This window comes from Rhopalosiphum padi, chromosome 3, assembly GCF_020882245.1.
Source record: "Rhopalosiphum padi isolate XX-2018 chromosome 3, ASM2088224v1, whole genome shotgun sequence".
Taxonomy (NCBI): Eukaryota; Metazoa; Arthropoda; class Insecta; order Hemiptera; family Aphididae; genus Rhopalosiphum; species Rhopalosiphum padi.
In genome coordinates, this window is record NC_083599.1 from 19,551,331 (window position 1) to 19,571,851 (window position 20,521).

General features: G+C 28.2%; 2 protein-coding genes across 3 annotated transcripts in view; one reads left to right on the forward strand and one right to left on the reverse strand.

Moving 5' to 3' along the window:
* Positions 1 to 6,040: 6,040 nt before the first annotated feature.
* LOC132924308 (uncharacterized) lies at positions 6,041 to 14,145 on the forward strand. The gene is made up of 2 exons (XM_060988539.1): positions 6,041 to 6,608; positions 12,768 to 14,145. The coding sequence occupies exons 1-2, from the start codon at positions 6,167 to 6,169 to the stop codon at positions 13,259 to 13,261; spliced, it is 936 nt and encodes a 311-aa protein (XP_060844522.1). The 5' UTR covers positions 6,041 to 6,166; the 3' UTR covers positions 13,262 to 14,145.
* A 5,582-nt stretch (positions 14,146 to 19,727) lies between these two features.
* The window catches only part of LOC132924687 (uncharacterized), a 35,243-nt gene continuing 34,449 nt past the window's right edge, over positions 19,728 to 20,521 (reverse strand). For both annotated transcript variants that reach the window (XM_060989121.1, XM_060989120.1), the window contains one exon: positions 19,728 to 20,497. In XM_060989121.1, the coding sequence (XP_060845104.1) occupies positions 20,416 to 20,497 (82 nt within the window). In that variant the 3' untranslated portion in view covers positions 19,728 to 20,415. The remainder of the gene's footprint in view (positions 20,498 to 20,521) is intronic.

A 20,521-nucleotide genomic window follows, 5' to 3' on the forward strand; every position in this document is an offset into this window, starting at 1 on the left:
AGTTAAAAAAAATGTGGATATGTGGCTTTATTTAAAATTTAAATTAATTTACAACATAAAACTTTGCTCATACACTACAATTGGTTTTGTGAACAAATTAAAAACGCTCCTGTTCATTTTTAAAGTATTAGAAAATTTAATACTAACCTTAAGAAATCCGATTTTCAATCAGAAACCACATCCTCATAGATGAAGATTGTTGCATTCTCACTGCTCCAAAAAGTGGTAACAAAAAATTAAAAAACATTGTAAAATTATACATTTGTCGTTTTACCCGGAACCTAACATTTTAATAATATGTACTATCTAATACTATCTTAATGTAATAGTATATAAGGTTTTGAAATACTAATTGAAAATTATGTGGTTTATCTATTTTAATAATTGTAATGAAATAATATATGTTATAATATTTAAAAAGTATGTTTAATTTTATTCTCAGTCCTTATATCTATAATAATAGATAACAAAACTATTTAGTATATTTTAGTAAATTATTGTAATAACTCGAAATTCTTAGTGCTAGCTTTCTTCATTTGGTCAGGAAATCATAAATCATTCTCTTTATTCACCTGATATAACACTCGGATTTTTATCTCTTTGCCGAATTAAAAAAGTTTCTAGGTGGGAAACAACAAGATCAAGCAGCCAGTGAAGAAGTGGCTGAAATGGTTGCTGGGAGATTAGTAGGATATGGATATATATTAAATCTGGTTCTCTGATTACTAAAATGTATCTATTTGACGGCAATTATGTTGAAAAATATTAAATTATATTTGTAACATATTATCCTGTGAATTTGGTTAAAAATGTTAAAATATACGTATGCGTTTTTCGAGATTATAATATTAATGTTGTAACCTTATTTTCTGACCTTCTGAAACATACTTGTATAATTAGATTTTTAGAACTAATTAAAAATTTTATACTAACTTTGTTTTAAGAATAGTACAGTACAAGAATATTTAAAAGTAAAAAATGTCTATAAACGCAAGTTCACATACAAACAAGTATACATAATATGAGATTACAAATACACATTTTTTTAATTTTATAAATAAAAAGTGAGCTAAATTTAAGTTCTTTATGTAAATGTAATGAAAAAATATTGTATTTTTTTGTAATTTCTATAGTAAAAGCTTAGATATATAAGATATTCACAAAATCTATATAAGATATTGCTTAAGAATTAGGTATGTATAATAGGATTTAGTTAATATTTTATTGTTACACTATAGACTATAGAGTATAGATACTACTTTTATGTATGAATATTGTATCATTTAATTCAAATTGTATCATTATTGAGAAAAATTATTGTCAGCAAGTGTAATATTTTTAGAAAATTGAAGTAGGTACATTTTAATTTTTTTAAATAAATAATTTTTTTTTGTAAAATCTCAATATTATTATTTATTATCATTGCGAGCATATTAAAGTATTTATGTATTTTTAATTAAGAGAAGAAATATATTAAGTGTTTTCCATTAGGTAGTTAGACGCTAACGGGTGATTTATTATTTTAATTTATAAATCGCGATGATGCGTTGAGTTGATTTCGTTCCAAGATTCCGAAGTGAAGAAACGAAGATCGATTGAATGGAATACTTTGATATTGTATGTATTTCTAAAAGTATTTAAAGATCAAGAGGATCTTTGAAATCTCGGATGCTTTTAAGCTCATACTAATATTGAGCACCGTAAAATTAAAAATGTGATGCTAATATTAGTCCTCGTCTTAATACTTATTACTAAATCCCATCAAACACGGAAAAAACATTTTCATTTTCGTTTTAACAAACTTAAAGAATATTTTTGTTATGGTAATTTTTTTTTATATTAAACTGGTAATATTTATTATACACATTATATAATATTTATGTAGTATATTTTCATGATATAAAGTTGCTTAAAATAATAAATAAATGAACGTAATGTCTTACCTATACCAGTAAAAACTTCAATAATTTAATTTTTAATTTTTATATAGTCAAATCTTGGTATTTGTTTTGTTTTGAACAACGGCTTTATATAAAATAAAGCCGTTATTCATAATAAAATATAATTCTTCTAGTAAGATTCGAGTTACGAACTAAAACAGTGTTTTAATATTTTTGTTTCAACTTAAAAATCAATAGAATATTTACTTCTTCAAAGTGCGGACTTAATTCGTATAGTTTTTTGTCTCCCAATCCTCGGACTCAATTAGTGTATTATTATTGTTTTCCTTTTCAGTTATGTAAATTAATTAGTATGCACATGCTTATTAATAGATTAATTACCAATCGATTATACTAGGTACCTTGTGGCTGCTGTAAAAAATAAACATTGCAATTAATTATAATTTAAAAGTACTAAGTAGGTACATACTATTTATTAGGTACAGCCGGTATAGATAAGTAGGTATTTCATATTTATTTTAATTTAACAAATTCAGATTAATCAATGGCTAATATTTCAATGTTCACATAATTAAAATAATATATAGTAAACTTTCCCTTTTATCGTGAATAAAATTTGAATAAATTAAATCTCTTTCACCGGGTAATTATAACGTCAAGAAAAAAAATGATAAAATTAGGTAGGTACTTAATTTAAACTATCGTGAAATAATCTCTCCAATAGTAAAACATTTCAAGAAGTTAAATTTGTATAGTTTTACACACGCTATTCGCTCTGAATTAGCTACATCATGCTATACTAAATAATTTAAAAATCTGCCAAAATGTAATTATATAATAATAATAGATTTACTACTTTTATCGTAATAGCTATTAATAATACTGACTGCTAGCTGTTAGTCGCTATTTAATATGATTATAATATTTAAAAACTATCATAATAATTTAAACATTTTAAGCAGTGATAATACTGGACAAAAACTGACAATATTATTGATTAAGGCATATATTAAGGCATTTAGGCATGTATAAAGTATATTTTTTTAAATCATTGAATTTTAGCCGTTACTTATATAATGATTAAAATTTACACAACCATTATATTAACTACTGAAATATAAAATACATTTGAAAATAAGACTCTTTAAAGTAGGTATCTATTTATATGCATATAATTTATATATATAACCAAAGAACCTGCTATTATTAGTCTAAATGTGTATATTTTATACACATATTTTTATAAGTATACCTCCCTCAGGTATCTGTTTAATATAATATTATTTTAAGTAATATATTAATAGTTTTATTTTATTTCAATGGATAAATAAACTTATTCAATATTAAGTACATAAAATAATGCTGATGTATATTTGTAAATTGTAAAATTCGTTTTATTGTAAAACATTGAAATAATAAGTTGTTGTTGTAACAAATGAAATTGAATAAATAAATTAAAAAAATATTTTTATTATTGATGATAATTCTTTGACCAATTATTCTAAATCCCCAAAAAGTATAGAGCGTTCTAGTTATTCTTTGATTATATAATTTATCGAAATCTTCATATTTTAGTTTTGACCTCACTGAAATCAAACTTTAAATGATTTAAATTCATTGCAATAAAAACCGACTAATATAATATTATAAATATCTATGTTATTAATAATTATAATATAGCCACTGTTGCGATCAACAACGATTTAGTTTTTGGAAAAATTACTTACACGTAGATAGTATTCGTATACATAAATACATAATTATTGATTAATGTAATATATGTTAAATAGAGGGCCATGAAAAAAATCTCTCGTATTTCAAAAATCAGTTACAAAAAACAAACAAAGATACAGAAGAAACTTTTTTATTTGTGAAGAATAAATATCATGCAAATTTACATTATTTGGTCTTGAACACTAGGTACTTATGATAATATATTAACGAAATATAAAATAAGGAAGATTTTTTTCCAGAGATTTTTATACCTTATAATCGGTAATATAATACTATTATACAATAAAAGTACTGTACATCTCTCAGTGCCATCCCGGAGGGGGTCTTCGGGGGGGGGGAGCATCTTAACCTCTCCTCCCCAAAAAATTGTATTTACAAAAAATAAATTTATTATAGTATACAAATGTTATTAATGTACGTTATAAAGTATTTTTTATATAAATAATTAATTTTTTAGCAGAAATCATAAAATTTGTATCATATTACTATAAAGTATTAATATTAGTATACCTATTATAACATTTCAAGATTTTTATAATATTATTATTTTAAATTAAGTACGTAGTAATGTAATATTAGTAAGTTATAAGTATCTAAAAAGGATTAAAAATTCACATTTTTTATTCAAGGATGGGCATTTAAAAATAATTTTTTTTTTTTTGGAAATTGAAAATACATTTTATACTAATATCAGGGTACTTTTCGTACTAGAATATTTTCGTTTTTAAAATAATTAAATAAATTGAATTCAAAACAGGTACTAATTTCGATATTAAACTATAAAATTGAATATAATATAAGGCTGGTGGTTCAACCATATTTGATTTTGGTATAAATATAAAAAAGACAATGTTCAAATTTTGGTCGACTTTTCAAACTTTGCAACCTCCTCCATGATTTTTATCTTTAGGACGATCTTGGACAGTCTGTCTATGATACTGCAGTGATACCTAATAATTTTTGCACATGGGGTGTATTTCAGGGAGAGTGCAAAACGTGCACCCCCCAATTGTCTTTATTTGTATACATATAATTTTACAATGCATATTAAGTATATGATCTCTACCCCCGCCCCAGGACACATTTACATAGTGTGTTAACTGTTAGTGTTGGTATAATAGTTCCCATAACTTAATAATAACTTAGTATCTATGTGATTAAAATTTATTTAAACGGGAGCACGTGCAGTGGCGTGGCGTGAAATTTGGTGGCCCAAACACAGACATAAAATTAATAAATCCTGATGCTATAGAAGCTATAGTTAAAAACATATATTAATGATAATAATTGCTTAACTTCTTATACAATTATTTGAAAAACAATAGCATTGCATACTTAAAAATTAATTTGACATGTTTTTATTTGATAGAAAAAAAATTATTATTTTTTTTTTGTTTTAATGTCTTTGTGCTTGGATTAAGGGTGGGTGGGTGTCCAAGAGAAGTCCAAGGCAACTCCGGTCCACAAAACTTAAGATTGTCTTAAGGGCCTCTAATCATCAAATATTATGTGTAAAAGAAAATATACCTAATACCATAAAAATCTTTAATATAAATATAAAAAAAAATCAAATTTTAATAATACGCAACCCTTGATAATTTTTACTGTTTCCTTTTCGGGATTTGATATTATTATCGGTGTAACGATAAATTTTTCCGTCGCACGACAAGAGTAGTTTTGCGGACTCAAAAGTTGTCCAAACTTTGTCGTACCTACCTGTGGTGGTCGTGAGTTTGTGGTTGGGGGGGGGGGTGTAGATCCCGGCCTAAATACGCAATCGGGCACGCATATGTCTATCATCGACGCATAACCGTGTAAGAATATTTTGGGGACATCGCGCGGATACAATACATGAGATTCACTTTTGACCCGTGTCCAAGAGAAGAAATTTCTATAAGAAGTACGCCCCTAATAGTTTCTACATTAGCCGTAGAGCTGCCCGTCGTCATGATTTATTGGCATAATCTTTTAATATTACTGTCATTTAGAGATACCAACTAATACCTACGTATGACGCGTATGATATAAATTATTGTTAAAAAAATTGACGTTTTCCTGCGCCGATGTGGCGAGAACACTGTGCCGCGTCCTTGACTGTCGGCGTAAAGACCTACTGCCACACGATATTATTATACGCGCTCGCGTAAACATCGTAGAAACAAAATCGGTAAACGGAAAACGAAGCCTCCCGGAACGTGTTGGGTAGGTTTACCGCGGGCGGCGGCGGCTGCGGCGGCAGTGGCTATTGCGCGTTTTCTGATACCCAATCTAATGCGGCGTCGTACGCGCGCGCGCGATTCTCTCCCGCGTGCGCTACTTCCGAGAAACTGGTCACGTCCGGACCGGGTTGCCCGACGGCGGCGGCAGTGGCGGCGGCGGTGCTTCTATAAAGTCACCGGACATCCATTCACATACATTCATTGCACTGCTCATCGTCGTCGGGGACAGCGGTCGGCACACGCATCGCAGTTCCACACGCACACACGCACACACACGCTCACCACACACCGTTTGCCACCGTCCACCACACGATGGTCAAGTACGCAACAGCGTTGGTGTTGGCGTTTGCCGCAGCAACCGCGGCCCTCGCAGCGGAACAGACGGCGCCCACGCCGTCGTCCAACGAACAGCAGCAGAATAACGCCGCCGCCGACGGCGGCCTGTCCTGGACCGAAGTGATCGCGTGCTACAAGAAGCCGCAGGCGGCCATCGGGTGCCTGGAATCGCGCATGAGCCGCGCCATGGTGTCGATGCGCGACACGGCCGTCGGTCTAGCCCACAGCGACCCGGAAACCGCGCCCGAGGACGTGGCCGGCGTCGGCGATCTGGTCCAACAGATCGGTGAGTTCATCACTTACGGAATTTCCAGTTACTTCCACGGCGGCAATGGCGGCGGTGGCGGTGACGAAGACGAAGTATCGGCCCCATCCGCCGGAGGATCACCCGTCAACGCGCCGAAAGACCTCGACGAAGGTGAGTTGTTGTTTTATGCATTCTATACGGGAAAATGTGCGGTTATATATTATAGCTTATAATAATATTAATGACGGAATTGAGTAACGGTAATTTTTTTGGTTTTTTTTGGGGGGGTGAGGGGGCTTCAAGAGTTTTCGGAGAGCTAAGTTCTCAAATGTTTACTTCTTTATGCATTACAATAACATACGTTATTTATATCCACTCGACTCGTAAAGCAAATAATAATATCGTGTAAACACGCCATTGTCGATCGCCGCCGATTTCTCAGTTTTTTCGCGATATTCGTCCAACAGGTGCCGCCGATTATATGCCGGGTATTCGGTTTCAATCGTTTTCGTATACCTACCTAGGTAGTGTGCGTGTGTGTAGGTTGGTTCATACTGGAAAATCTATACTGTACTCCAATTTTTATGATACGATATATTGAACTGCGGTTCGAGTTAACTTTCCGACTGGCGTTTACCGCGTCACCATCACACGATGCAGGTACACGCCTATGTAAATTATATTATTAATTATCTAACCCACGTTCAATTCGGTGGCCAGTTTGTAAAAGGATTGTTTTAGGCACAAACTGGACATGAATCTTACATTATAATCAGACGTCAAACCGACGTCAATTAATACCTTTTTTCTCTTATTTATTCATCCGAATACACGCATACAGTCAATCGTTACGGCAGGTGTTCGATTCGAATCTACTCGCGGATAAGTGTTCACAAATATTATTACGAAATGTTTAGTTATTATCAACGCTAATACAAAATGCATATATTTCATATGTACAGAGTAATCATTTTATTGTTAACCACTCATTATTTCAAAATCTATTAACGTTTTTGACAATATTTTTGTTTACATAATTTCCAGTCAAAATAAAACAATAAATTTTCGAAGAAACTATATTTTTAATATTTTTTATCGTTAGACGAGGTTAGGATAAGTTAAAAGTAGTTAATGAGTTATAAATATTTAAAGTTTGGGTGAGCGGAGTAGTGAGCCAACGTTTTGCAGATTATCCCCGTTCACCATAACTTTAAATACTCTAAACTTATAAACTACTCATTCGAATTTAAATTTTTTATATTGAATAATATTTAGAATATTATGCTTAGAATATTAAATTGAAAATGTAATTAGTCATTCATAAAAGTAAAAATTTTAAAATTTATAAGGATAAAAAATATTTAAAAATGTTGTTTTATTTCGTCTGTAAAAATCGCATTGTATATTATATATATATATATATATATCTTTTTCTAAAACACGATAAATTAATTAAAACTATACAATTTAAAGGGTTAATTTTAGTTAAAATAGTAATTTAATAAGTATTACAATATATTATTTTAACAATCAATATAATATTATCTACATCTTTAAACATTGATGACATTGATCGTTTAACGCCGATAATGACGTACATAAATGAACACCAAAGAACTTTTTCTACTACATGATTTATGACTTACAATAAACACAATATGTATTCATAACACTATTCTACTATTACCACTATTAAAAGTTACTATTGATTAAGCGATAATAATAAATACGTTATTTATTTATCGCCGTGTGTGTACATGGTAAATACAATTGTTCATTCGGCCTGTGGCGCCAGTTGAAATAGTATTTTATTATTAGACATTATATTTACAAATTGTCGTTTGCACGTAGCTAAAATAAATTGTAAAGCGATAATTTCGTAGCATGAAATATTTATTTTTGAATTAAATTAATGAAATTAGGCGAATTAAACAATCGTGATCCGGTTACGTGTAAATGCAAGTATGTAGTTATGCATTAATGAAAATGTTAGAAATAAAATAATTGTTTTAATTATATAACTTGCAACTGTTAAAACAAAAATTAATTATTCAAAAATATATAATTATGGCATTACATTTTTATACATATAGACACTTATTGTAAATAACAATTCTATTCAAAGCCTAGAAATATGATTTCTAAACATAATTAACAAATGATATTCAAATATAAATTATCAAAAGTAATTGTCGACCGATACGTAAGTACAGTTAGAAATTGAGAATTATAATTTTAACCTTGATCATTGTTTCTTTGCCGACAATAAAAGAAAACTTATTATATAAATTTTTTAACTCATCAGTCATCACCTACTTTTTATTGGTTTTTATTTTCTTTCATTCATTGCTCTTAACAAACTACTTAGAATCGAATAATACAAATGAATAAAATAATACACTAGGTAGGTATCGTACGTATCAGTTGTAAAATTCACATAATATCACACATGTGTACATATCAACGAGCGTATACAGTTGTAGAAATGGATATATTGATACACGTGGGAGTGACATTGATCGGAGTACGATCGAACAATACGTCCATAGTAAGATAATATTTTTAAATTAGCTTGTGTCTTGTCACTCACGAAACTCGTCTAAACACAATTACCGATCTACGATTGAGTTTTCCAATTTCTGTTTGTTCGATATTTGCCCAATGGGTTTTATTAAAATGTATTATTTTTTATATCTTTGTAAAGTGAAAACGTTCACGTTCTGTACACTCCTGAAGAAAATATATGTATAGCTTATGTTTTAATAATCACACGTGTGATAATGGTCCACAAGGCCACGGAAACACAAATACCTACACATGTATTATATTTATACCACGCCACGCCGTCGTGAAGATGATACGGTATAGGACTTTCACCGAAGTTATTAACACTTCCCGCGTTCTTACGATTTCTCGTAGAGATTCTATCATAACAATTGGATATCTTACTGGCGTTGTTTACCGCCATCAAAGGCTCACGACCATTATTTCTTTTCAACCACTGCCCAAAGTTAATTTCTTTTGAATACGTACGGCCGTTACCTAGATTAACTAAATGCCTATCTTCCGAAGAATAATAATTGTTAATATTCGTGTAGTTACACGTAGTTGTTTACAACTAGTGTGAATTATTTCATAGTGCCTATGAGTCGACTCTAATGCGTTTTAGATTTTTTTTAGTATCCGTCATGTATCGAATCGGCTTTATTGGCCGTTGGGACCGCGTTACACTATCACATAGACAACGTCCGTAATATAATATTGTTAATTTTTTGTGGGTGGTCATATTTTTTGGAATTCATCACTAAACCAGTTTCTAAAAGTGTTACGGATGAGGACAAATAACACGCAAACATCAGGAGAAAGATTAAGTACAAGGTGTCAAACCAGTTCTTCTGATCCGAAAAAAATATGATAATTTATGTATATGTTCCACCGTCGTTTTAAACTGATGGCTGTACACTTAAAACAGCGCAATCGGAAACTACAGTGGACTGAAGTGCGTGTCAGAGAGTTCCCGTACCTATTTGAATTTAATTACACAACTAAGTGAATTCGTAATGTCAAAATTCTATCAGTGTTGTTAATATATTTTTGATCTACCGGCCGCGATACACGAACCGGATACTCGCATATTTATGTTATAACGCGTACCTCCTAATAATATTATACATACGTATAGGTACACAAAATACTTAAAAACGAAAAATATCCAGAAGAAAGTATACGGGCAGTATTTTATTAAATTATAACGGAAGAGGTGTCCATACTGGTATAATGGCTCGTGGCTGTATTTTTAATTTACCGTTTAAAGCCATTCTATAACACAGCATCAAAATATATTTAAATAATAATAATAATATATAGATCTGCGTAAAACTCGTTTTTAAAACAACCGGTCGTATAGCGAACTTGTGCGATCCCGAACATTTCAAAAACCGTTAATGGCTTTAACGGGAATTAACGATTTAATATTGCTATAAAATTAGTTATATGGACTAACAGTTAATGCATCAACGAGTAATGGGATAATTATAATAATATTTAAATAATATTTCATATGTATAGGAATACGCGAAATGAAATGAAATAACAACTACGTATTATAAAACGTTATCGCATCTCGTGTAATTGGCACCTATGTAATGAACATAAAATTATCATACGTAGTAAAATATTGTTTTTTAACTGTTGTTACTTGTTTTTATTTTATGCTGATAACATATGTACACAAAATTGTAAAGGTTTAATGTTGAATCTTTTTACTCAATGAAACCATTATTTATACGTTTATAATTATTATAAATTACTATCAAGACGTGTTAAAGAAATTTTATTTTTCAAATGCGTTAACACTTATAATTACACGAAATTATTTAGAGCGTAAAGCATAAAAGTGAATTATTATATTTCGATTTTAACCTTTCGTTTAATATTTTTCCTATCTACTTTCATATAGCACTCGTGCATTAGTATATGTAAAGATAACGAAACAAAATCTATTAATCTAATATTATTGTAATATTAATGGACCGTTTAAAATACGAATATTGCATTAGGCGTGTACTTCAAAATGTTGATATTGATCAGTACAACATATTATATATATATTTTAATATTGAAAACGATCACGTAAATTTCACTTTTTACTGATAATTTATAACCCAAGTACTCATCACCTATTTGTATCAGACGAAAAAAAAAATTTAACAAGATCGAAACGAATGCATTTATGTAATATACAAACCTTCATAGACAATTATTAACAAATCATACACGAATAGCTTGAGGATTTAAAAAAAAGAGTATCAATAAGACAGTGTAAAAATTTTAAGAAGACATTGTTTTATAATATTTTTGAAGTTTATAAGTATTAAATTAAGGTATATTTTAGTATTAAAATAAATAACAAGTGAAATCGTGAACAGCAATACAGGCCCAGAGAAGTTGACATTTTTTAAAATAAAGTACAAAACACGGAATGTCTCCTTTACATAATCTCTCTAGTAGTAAAAGTTTGTAAGAATTTCTGTCGGATTAGGTACCCATACCGTATTAAATTGTGTCAACCGGATCAACTGCAATATACTAGCAATCAGTTATAGCGTCCAGATTAAATCGTTTACTATAAATATCATGTATCTCTAAAATAAACCAGTTTATGTACAAATATGTACACTAAAAACGATTGTTGGTTTCGTCTTTTTTAAGTGATACCATTTTTGTGTGTTTTACCTTTTCTGTCCGATAAAGCTTAAAAACGTGTCTGCTAATACAGTGAAAGCAAAAATTTATATTAAAATACCATTGAACATATATATTATTAGAGATAAACTTGAAAATCTTTATAGGTATATCAGTTTTTTTTACATGTATAAAATAATGAATTTTTTTCTTTTAAAATCGAGTTTACCGATTTTATCATTACAATTTAAATCGATACAATGATTAAACACAATATACATATGTAGTGTATTTTAATCTATAAAAAGTTATTTGTTTAATCAACAATTTTTAAAATTACTAGAAATTTTAAATTTAATAATTAATAATTTTACTTACGAGTACCTTGGTAACTATTTAAATTTTTCATAATCACATAATGTAGGTGATGAATATTTAAGTTATTTATTCAAATTATAAAAGATTTAAAAGATTTTTTTTCAATACTTAAATAATATTAAAATAGAAAGCCAATACACTTTGGTTTATTTACCTATTAGCAATTAATTAATTGCAGTGTGATCATACTATTTTTGTAGCTATGTATTTATATTCACCCCATTGGAGACGTATCGTTTGGTTTAATACGCATAGATAGATAATTGGACACGTGGGCACGAAGGTAATTGATGTGTATGGTTAATGTCATTGCCAAGGGTATAATTTCCATAAGCAAGTGATCATTTATACGAATGTTTTTATTATACTTGATTGTATGTAGGCCAACTAGGTTTAAATCAACATGTGTACGACTTAGGAACCGGTTGTAAATAAAGATAGATTGAAATCAGCCGACAATAAATTAATTAAACTAGGTCACGTATCCGCCGCGCCGGACGAAAGCAACCGTTTATTTTCGATCGACGACCTTATCCCTCTATCAAGATTATCTTGTTAGTCTCTCATGTTTCCATTTTCTGAGCATTATAACTATTCTAGTTTGCTTCTTCTACGATGTTATGTCATCGTTTGCATGCACCTATGGGCGCACGTAAATATTAAATTTACTAATAGAGCGATTTAATTAATATTTTAATTGTTTTTTCAAAGCCATTTCTAGACTGAATAAAAAAATATACGCTTAATGTAAACGTTTTGTTATTTTAGGTAGAGGACATCATAAGAAGAAGAAGATCCAAAAGGAAATCAAGAAATTCGTGTTGAAGGTTTTGTTCGGTATCTATCTGTTCAAACAAAAGATCAAGATGATCATTATGACAATCCAATCGATATTGATGAGCAAGTTCTTGATCGTGGCAATGATCTACGCTATATCCAACACTTTCAAGATCTGGTACGATATCAAGTGGAGCAAGCACCACCACCACGACAAAGTTGTATACTACGAGAATGCTCACCACCAACATCATTATGAGCCACCAGAGCACGGAGATTTCGACGACCATCACGGTTTTGGAGGTAGCATCTGGGGTAGGAGCATTGTGGCCACCGAGCCTTCTGTGATGGAACAATCTAATGGTGCTGTATCTGGAGCACATGGAGATGGCATCAGTCGTTATATCAGACGTGTGTCAAGGACGACACAACCCCAGATTGGATCACAGGACTTGGCCTATGGAGCTCAAATACCAGCTCAATAATTAGCCTCACTTTCCAATTTCTCTTCACCCTAACCAAAACTAGAAAACATTAGGACATTTTTTTTTAAATACCTATCGTTATTTTTCTAACTATTACATTATCTGTAATCTAAAAAGACTAAAGAGTGACGAGTGTAGTACAATGAATAATTGAATTTGCATTCGTCCGGGGCTAATTATTCAGAGGGATGAGCTGATTGCGGGAATCGGCATTCCTATAAATAATCTCTATCGTCTTACTATATAGATCAAAAGACGTTACGAGAAAACATTCTTATTCTATGGAAAGTAATTTTCCTGTAATTCCTAAACTAGGCCATAATATTATCATTAACTTATATGCACACTCCTTATTTATTATATATACTTTTATTTAATTAGGATCGTAATCGTCCTTAACAAAATAAAATTAGGATTATATATAGTTTGACAACTCATTAGTCTGGTCAGTTAGATTATATTTAATAATTAATTTGAAACTTATAGTGTTAGTGTAAAAGACTTTTGTTTGTTTACTTAATTTAAACTAATATATTGCACTTAACTTAATGTTATAAAAAAGTTAGTTTGTCGTTTGTATGGTGATCATGATGACGCATACCTATACGTAAATATAACATGCATGACATTTACGGGATAAAACCTGGCCTAAGAAATTGCTCAATATTTTTGGTTTTAACAACAATAGTTAAATGTCAATCTATATATTGATTTAATTTATATATCACAAGAATGATATTATAATATGAAAATTATTATTCAAAATACTGATATTATGCATTCATATATACTTATTGTATTATTTATTTATTTATTTATTTATTTATTTATTTTAATTTATTATATTATTTTTATATTGTAAAATAAACGTTTACATCTGAAAAGTTTTGTTTTCCTACTATATACTTTAGCTGGGTATTATAATAACTATTGGATAAATAATTGGTATATTTTAATTTTTAATATGCGCTTTTTATAAATTATTTTATATTCAAACAGTTCAGAATACCACAAATAATTAAGAAACCCAAGTATTTAACAAAACAGATAATTTATCAATTTTTAATAAAAAACACCTAAAAATTTAGGTGCTAATTTATGCAAAGAGATATGGAAATAAAGGACTAACACAATTAAACTTGGGTGTAAGTGAATAAGGAAAAGTTAATTTATACAAATTGGTGTATTTAAAAAAAATGTATATTAACATCTACATACGTCGTATGCAATGATAAAGTATTTGTATACTTTTTCGAGTTATAGTTAGAGATATTATATTATTTTAATTTCTCTCATTAAAGTCATAGGTTACAGTTTTGAAACCAATTATTTTTATTATGTTATTATAATGTTATACATTCAGGTAAATTGAAATTTATTGAAAATAATAAAAAAAAGTCTTTATTTAGTTTCTATACAACAATTAAAATAATGCATATTGCCTCTCTAAACGATCCAAAATAATTCATTGGATATTTGGATACCTAGGACAAAAAGTAAATATTTTCAAAATCCTATTATCGTAGGAATTCCATTTAATTCTTTTTTGAATCTTATAAAAATAAAATGTACAGATAACGCATAAATTAACGTGCCCTTCAAAATCAAAATTAATTTTATATGGAACTTACAAGTTTTAACATTTTTACTCAAACTATAGTATACCAAATACTAATATTAAAATTACAATGGCCCGCGGTATCTACCCATATTTTAGTCTCATTATAAACATGAGCAAAATAATTCATAGATTAATTCCTGTTATAATCTTAAATTTAAGAAGAGTGTTACAAATAAATAATGTATAAACTATAATAGGTATTGTTAATCACATTAATAGACAGTGAGAATTATTAAAATTAGAGAAAGGCTGCCTAATAAAAATATTATAAATAATATTATTATTTTATTATAAATTGTCAAGTTGAACAATGTTTTATAGTAATATAACAAGCGTAATTTTAATTTTATGTAGCAGTTACATTGCAGTTATACGAGTATGTCTATTTACAATGTGGCAAATTAATAAGTTTATACGATATGTTATAAATTTAAACATGTTTATCATTATCAATACGATAGATACGATGGATGTCCAAAAATTTAGGCTCCTATATAAATAATGTTTTTTTTCGAAAATATAGTTTGAAGAAATTTCTTATACTGACATTTTACTTACTTTTTTTATTACTTGGCGACAAAAGTTTGAAATATCTCAAAACAATCTGCCTTTAGTGGAAAAAAAATATAATTCTTAATAAATGTTTAATTTTTAAGAGATTTGAATTTATATTTATTTGAACAATTTTAAATAAAATGTAGTAAATATAATAATTTGAATTTTATAGCTGAGTTTCTATAAATAAACTGTAAACAAGCATTGAACGTTTCTATGAGTTGTATTTCAATGATAATCGACAAATTTTATTTTTTTCATGCTTTTGGCTTTCTGTGATAGATATATTTAACTTAATTATTATTTTTTTGTTCGTATAACTGATTTGATTTTTAAATATGTAATAATATAATATGATATTATCATAATTACAAAACTGATATTTTTATAAAAGTAATACGTATAACATTTGTTATATGCTATATACAAATATAAATACTTACTATACTTTAATAATATGCACTACCTATACAATTGACTACCACTAAAATATACACTTGAAAGTCAACACTTTTCTTCTCCGTTCAAATTATTATTTATTAATAAAATAACACAAGATAATTAGTTGATATTCATCATAAACACGAACGAACTCAAGTAAAAAATAATTAAAAACTATCTTCCGTAAAGAAAAATTTTAAATATATTAATTATTTATTATTCTAGATCTATAAACTAAGCTTATCTTTTAATTGATAAAAAAAATCACTTTCACAAGTGCTCAAACATTTAGATACGGTAAAATTATTCATAAAGGAACAGAAATCCTTCCCTTGACCAAGTTATACTGTAGTCTTATAAAAATTGATTTCTTTCAAACGTTATTATAAAAGCTTATATAGGAGTTAACACTGTATTATGTAAGAGTTTAGCGTTCCCTCAGTAGATATTAATACATCCTATAGAATTACAATTAATATATATTTTCAATAGAAAATGGCATACTTACCTAACATTTGAAAAAAAAACTATTAATAACCTAATATTATTTTAAATAAATTTAATTAGTTTCCTTATTTTGTCAATGCCCAATGATGTCACTTGTACAGTTTGCAAGGACAGCAAAAATTGAGGTTTCATACTTTCATACAGTATAGATACCTAATTATTACTTACACTTAAAAATATCGCTGATACATAGCACTATAGCAGTATTCAGTGGCGTAACTGGGAAAAAATCTAGGGGGGGCAATGTATAATGAATGTAATATATTTATTATTATCAAAACCCTGACACCCCTCCCCCACCGGTTAAAATATATACCTTTAGCTTTCAAAAAATTGTCAGGGGGGCAAGTGCCCCCACTTGCCCCCCACAATTACGCCACTGGCAGTATTATTGAACAGTGTCTCCTGGTGTCACACACAATCGAAAATTTATACTTCTATTGCAATGCATATAGGTATTCATGAATAATAACTCTTCGTCATTTCGTCAATATGATATACTGTAATGAGTATGAGATATAAATAGTGATTATTATGTAACAAAATTACTTTTCTCTTAGATGTACAATCGAAATAGCAAAAACCCATTTAAAATCTAGAACAGTGAATAGATACTGAACTAATAAAAAAAAAAAAACATCTTCACCAAGTTCTAGTGTATTTTAAGTTCTTAATATTTATAAAAAATTATATAGTATATTCTTATTATGTTGAAGGTCGCTATTTCAAAGTTTTCGTTATATCGAATTACATTAAATTCCCCTTGAAAAACTACTATTGGGTACACTTAATAGATTGCGTTTTGCTCTCGATAATTCGAAATAAAATCAATCGTTTTTCGATTTATCGAATACAAAAATCATATTTTTTATTACGGTAAGAAAAAAAAGATAAGCGGTACATTCAATATAATGATTGTGATTTCACGCGTTTGTAGTCATTCATATACAATATATTATATAGTGAAATTAAAAATAAGCATAAATTATTAAATATCTTTACAATTCATTTTTAAATTCTTACAAATACAAAAGTAATATTAAACAAACTTTAATGACAGATTTAAAAAAAAATTATTTATTCATTATTTTAGTTTATTGATATGTATGTAGTATTAGTAGTTTAAGTATTAAAACTATGCATGAAACTATAACATGAAAAAGTTTGAGATAAATAATTCCTTAAAATTATTTATCAATTTTTCAATATTTTAAGAATTTTAATAAAACTCGATATCTCGATCTTTTTTCTGTTACTCTTGAGATTCGACATAACGAGAATCCATTTTATAAGAAAAAAATATTTAATTTGTTAACGTAGAAATTTTAAAGTTATAATTTGCGCAGTATAGATTCTATCTTCAGGAACTAAGTTATTAGATATGACTAGGTTAAGTATTAATATACATATGACACATAATTTAAAAAGATTAAAAAAATGTCACTACTTACAGAATTAAAAAATTCGTTGTTATATGCTAATTTTTGGGAAAAATATTAGCTGAAAACTCGGGTTTTAGAATTTATTGTTCTACAGATTCATTGATTATGTAATCATAAAAATGAAAAATATCCAAAAAAGTAACATATTTAGTCTTTTTAAAAAATCTTATTTAAAATTGTATTTTGCATAGATTCGAGTAGGAACGATGTAACTATTTGCATGTGAAACTATTTAAAAAGTATTTATGATTTTTACCGTTTTTACAATTTTATGTAGGATATAGCTAAGTTGCCTTATATCATTTATAATTTTAATAAACGCACATTTTTTATGATAATTTTTCAAGATCTCATTCGCATTCCACTTCTCTTCAAAAAAATATACACTTGAGTTTAAATGGAAAAAAATAATTAAAAATAACTGTTGTCTACTTATATAATACGATTACAATTATTTTAATTGTATACATTTAATGTACTTACTTATAATGATATAACGTGTTGAAATATTGCAGTTATTGTCTAGTATAGTTGTAGGACGTAGGTATGAATTAGTCTGTTTTACAATTACAATTAATTATTACAATTATAATTTATGGTTAAGTCACATCACTAAGTGTATTTAGTTGGTACACGGTAAATTAATTAATTTTCAATTTGTATAATTTAACGGATGATTTGTTTATTTGTGTGATTGTATTAGACATTTAATTTTTTTTTGTTAATTAAAGAAATACGTAAATTTTTACGTATTTTAATGGTGATATACAATATGGCTATACTGAGGGAGAAGCCTAGCGGTATATTATAGGATACCTATTAAAAGATGAATTTAATTTGAAGATTAAAACCTGTTCAGTTCGATGCTTTGAATCCAATAGTTGTGCAGGTTAGGTATCCGTTTGTCGTATATTTCCAATGGCGCCACTGCTATTGGTTTACGAAAAAATTGTATACAAATTATTACACAAGTTCAAAAACAACACAAAAAGACGGGTGCCCGGTAATATTTTCCAACATTATTTATTGTGGTAATGATTACCTAACCTGGTAAATAATCGTAAACACCGTAACTGCGAATCGACGATGATTTGCCATAAAGTTGTGCAAAGAAAACGGTATGCATGGCGCACTCTGGTTTCAAGCTCATGATTCAGTTGCTAAATTTGGTTTAGTTTATAATTTATGATTTATTGTTTTGATAATACTTTTATGAATATTTCTTTTTCAAATGATCAGCTATAAGGTAATACAATAATACTTGGTGTCCTATTATTTATATTACAATATTAGTATGTTACTCAACAGCCATCACAACATTCAACGTAAGTAATACATTTTCAGAAACTACAATACCTTTTTGTAATTTATTATTTTTATTAGTGCTTTACTTAGTATATTTAAATATATATATTTAGGTCTATGATTTAAATAGTCTTGAAATATTTTGTACAATTTTCTGACTTATTATTAGTTATTGCCGTTATTGGATCGTAAAATAAAAATAATATATTTAATCAGAATTACGAAGAAGAAGAAGTTAAATAGGCAATTTCTTAAGCTTGCCCTATGTTTTATTCACTATACATACCGCCTTTTAATGTTTATTTATTTTCCTACTTGTCTTGTAGCTTGATAAGGAAGAATACTTCTACGTTTTCATTGAATACAACTTACTATTTCTATAAACCAATTAATTTTACTTTTGGCTTTATAAATACCAGTTTCAACAAGTTTAAAATATATTTTCTTGATGTTCTATAATATTTTGTTATTTTTACACAATCAAATAGTTGATTGTCGTGTAATATTTTTCCAAGTTATCAGATATCAGTAAGTTAATCACTAATCAATAAATTGACGAAGCTGCTTATAAATTACAAAAAAAAAACAATATAAATAGGTACTTAAAAAATATAATTTAGGTATTTTAATTACTTTTAAAAATAAATAAAAATTACAGATTACATATATATTTAAGATATATGCCACTATTCTGATCCTATGACAATGTCAGGTTATTGACTTTGTTTGAGTTAAAAAAAAAGTATATTTTAATTGTTTGTATTATATTTACAAAATAAAATGCTATTTTGAATATCTACTTCAACAATATAAAGTGTAATTATATTAAATCCTATCCAGATTGTAATTGTTAAATTCAACAATCTTTTTGACAATAACTTTTTATGAAAATTAATATTATTAGAAATAATTTGAATTGTCCACTCCAGTACTCCACGTCACTAATATTATACTTCAAATCATCAATGTCTGTTAAATGTTTGAATACACAATAATTTATAATTATTAATATTTTTAAATTTTTAATACTATTATAAGAGATACTTTTTACTATTTATAAGTTCTAATCCTTATCTATGTATTTATGATGTTTTCAATTATAAGACCAATAGGGCTCGCTAAAAAAATGAATACAACATAAAATATTTTAGTAAAATGAAATGTTATTAATTCACAAAATAATTTTATTATAATTGCTTAAAATTCTAGTCATAATAATATTCAGATCAATTATTAAATGTATATATTTTAATCTAGGCTATTGAGGAAAATGACTAACAATTTTAAATGATTATGTCGTTGTCGGGCTTCATCTGAGTTTTATCATCGACATAATTCAGATTCGAGCATGCTGTAGGTTGGATCCTGTTTTAATAAAATAATTGTTGT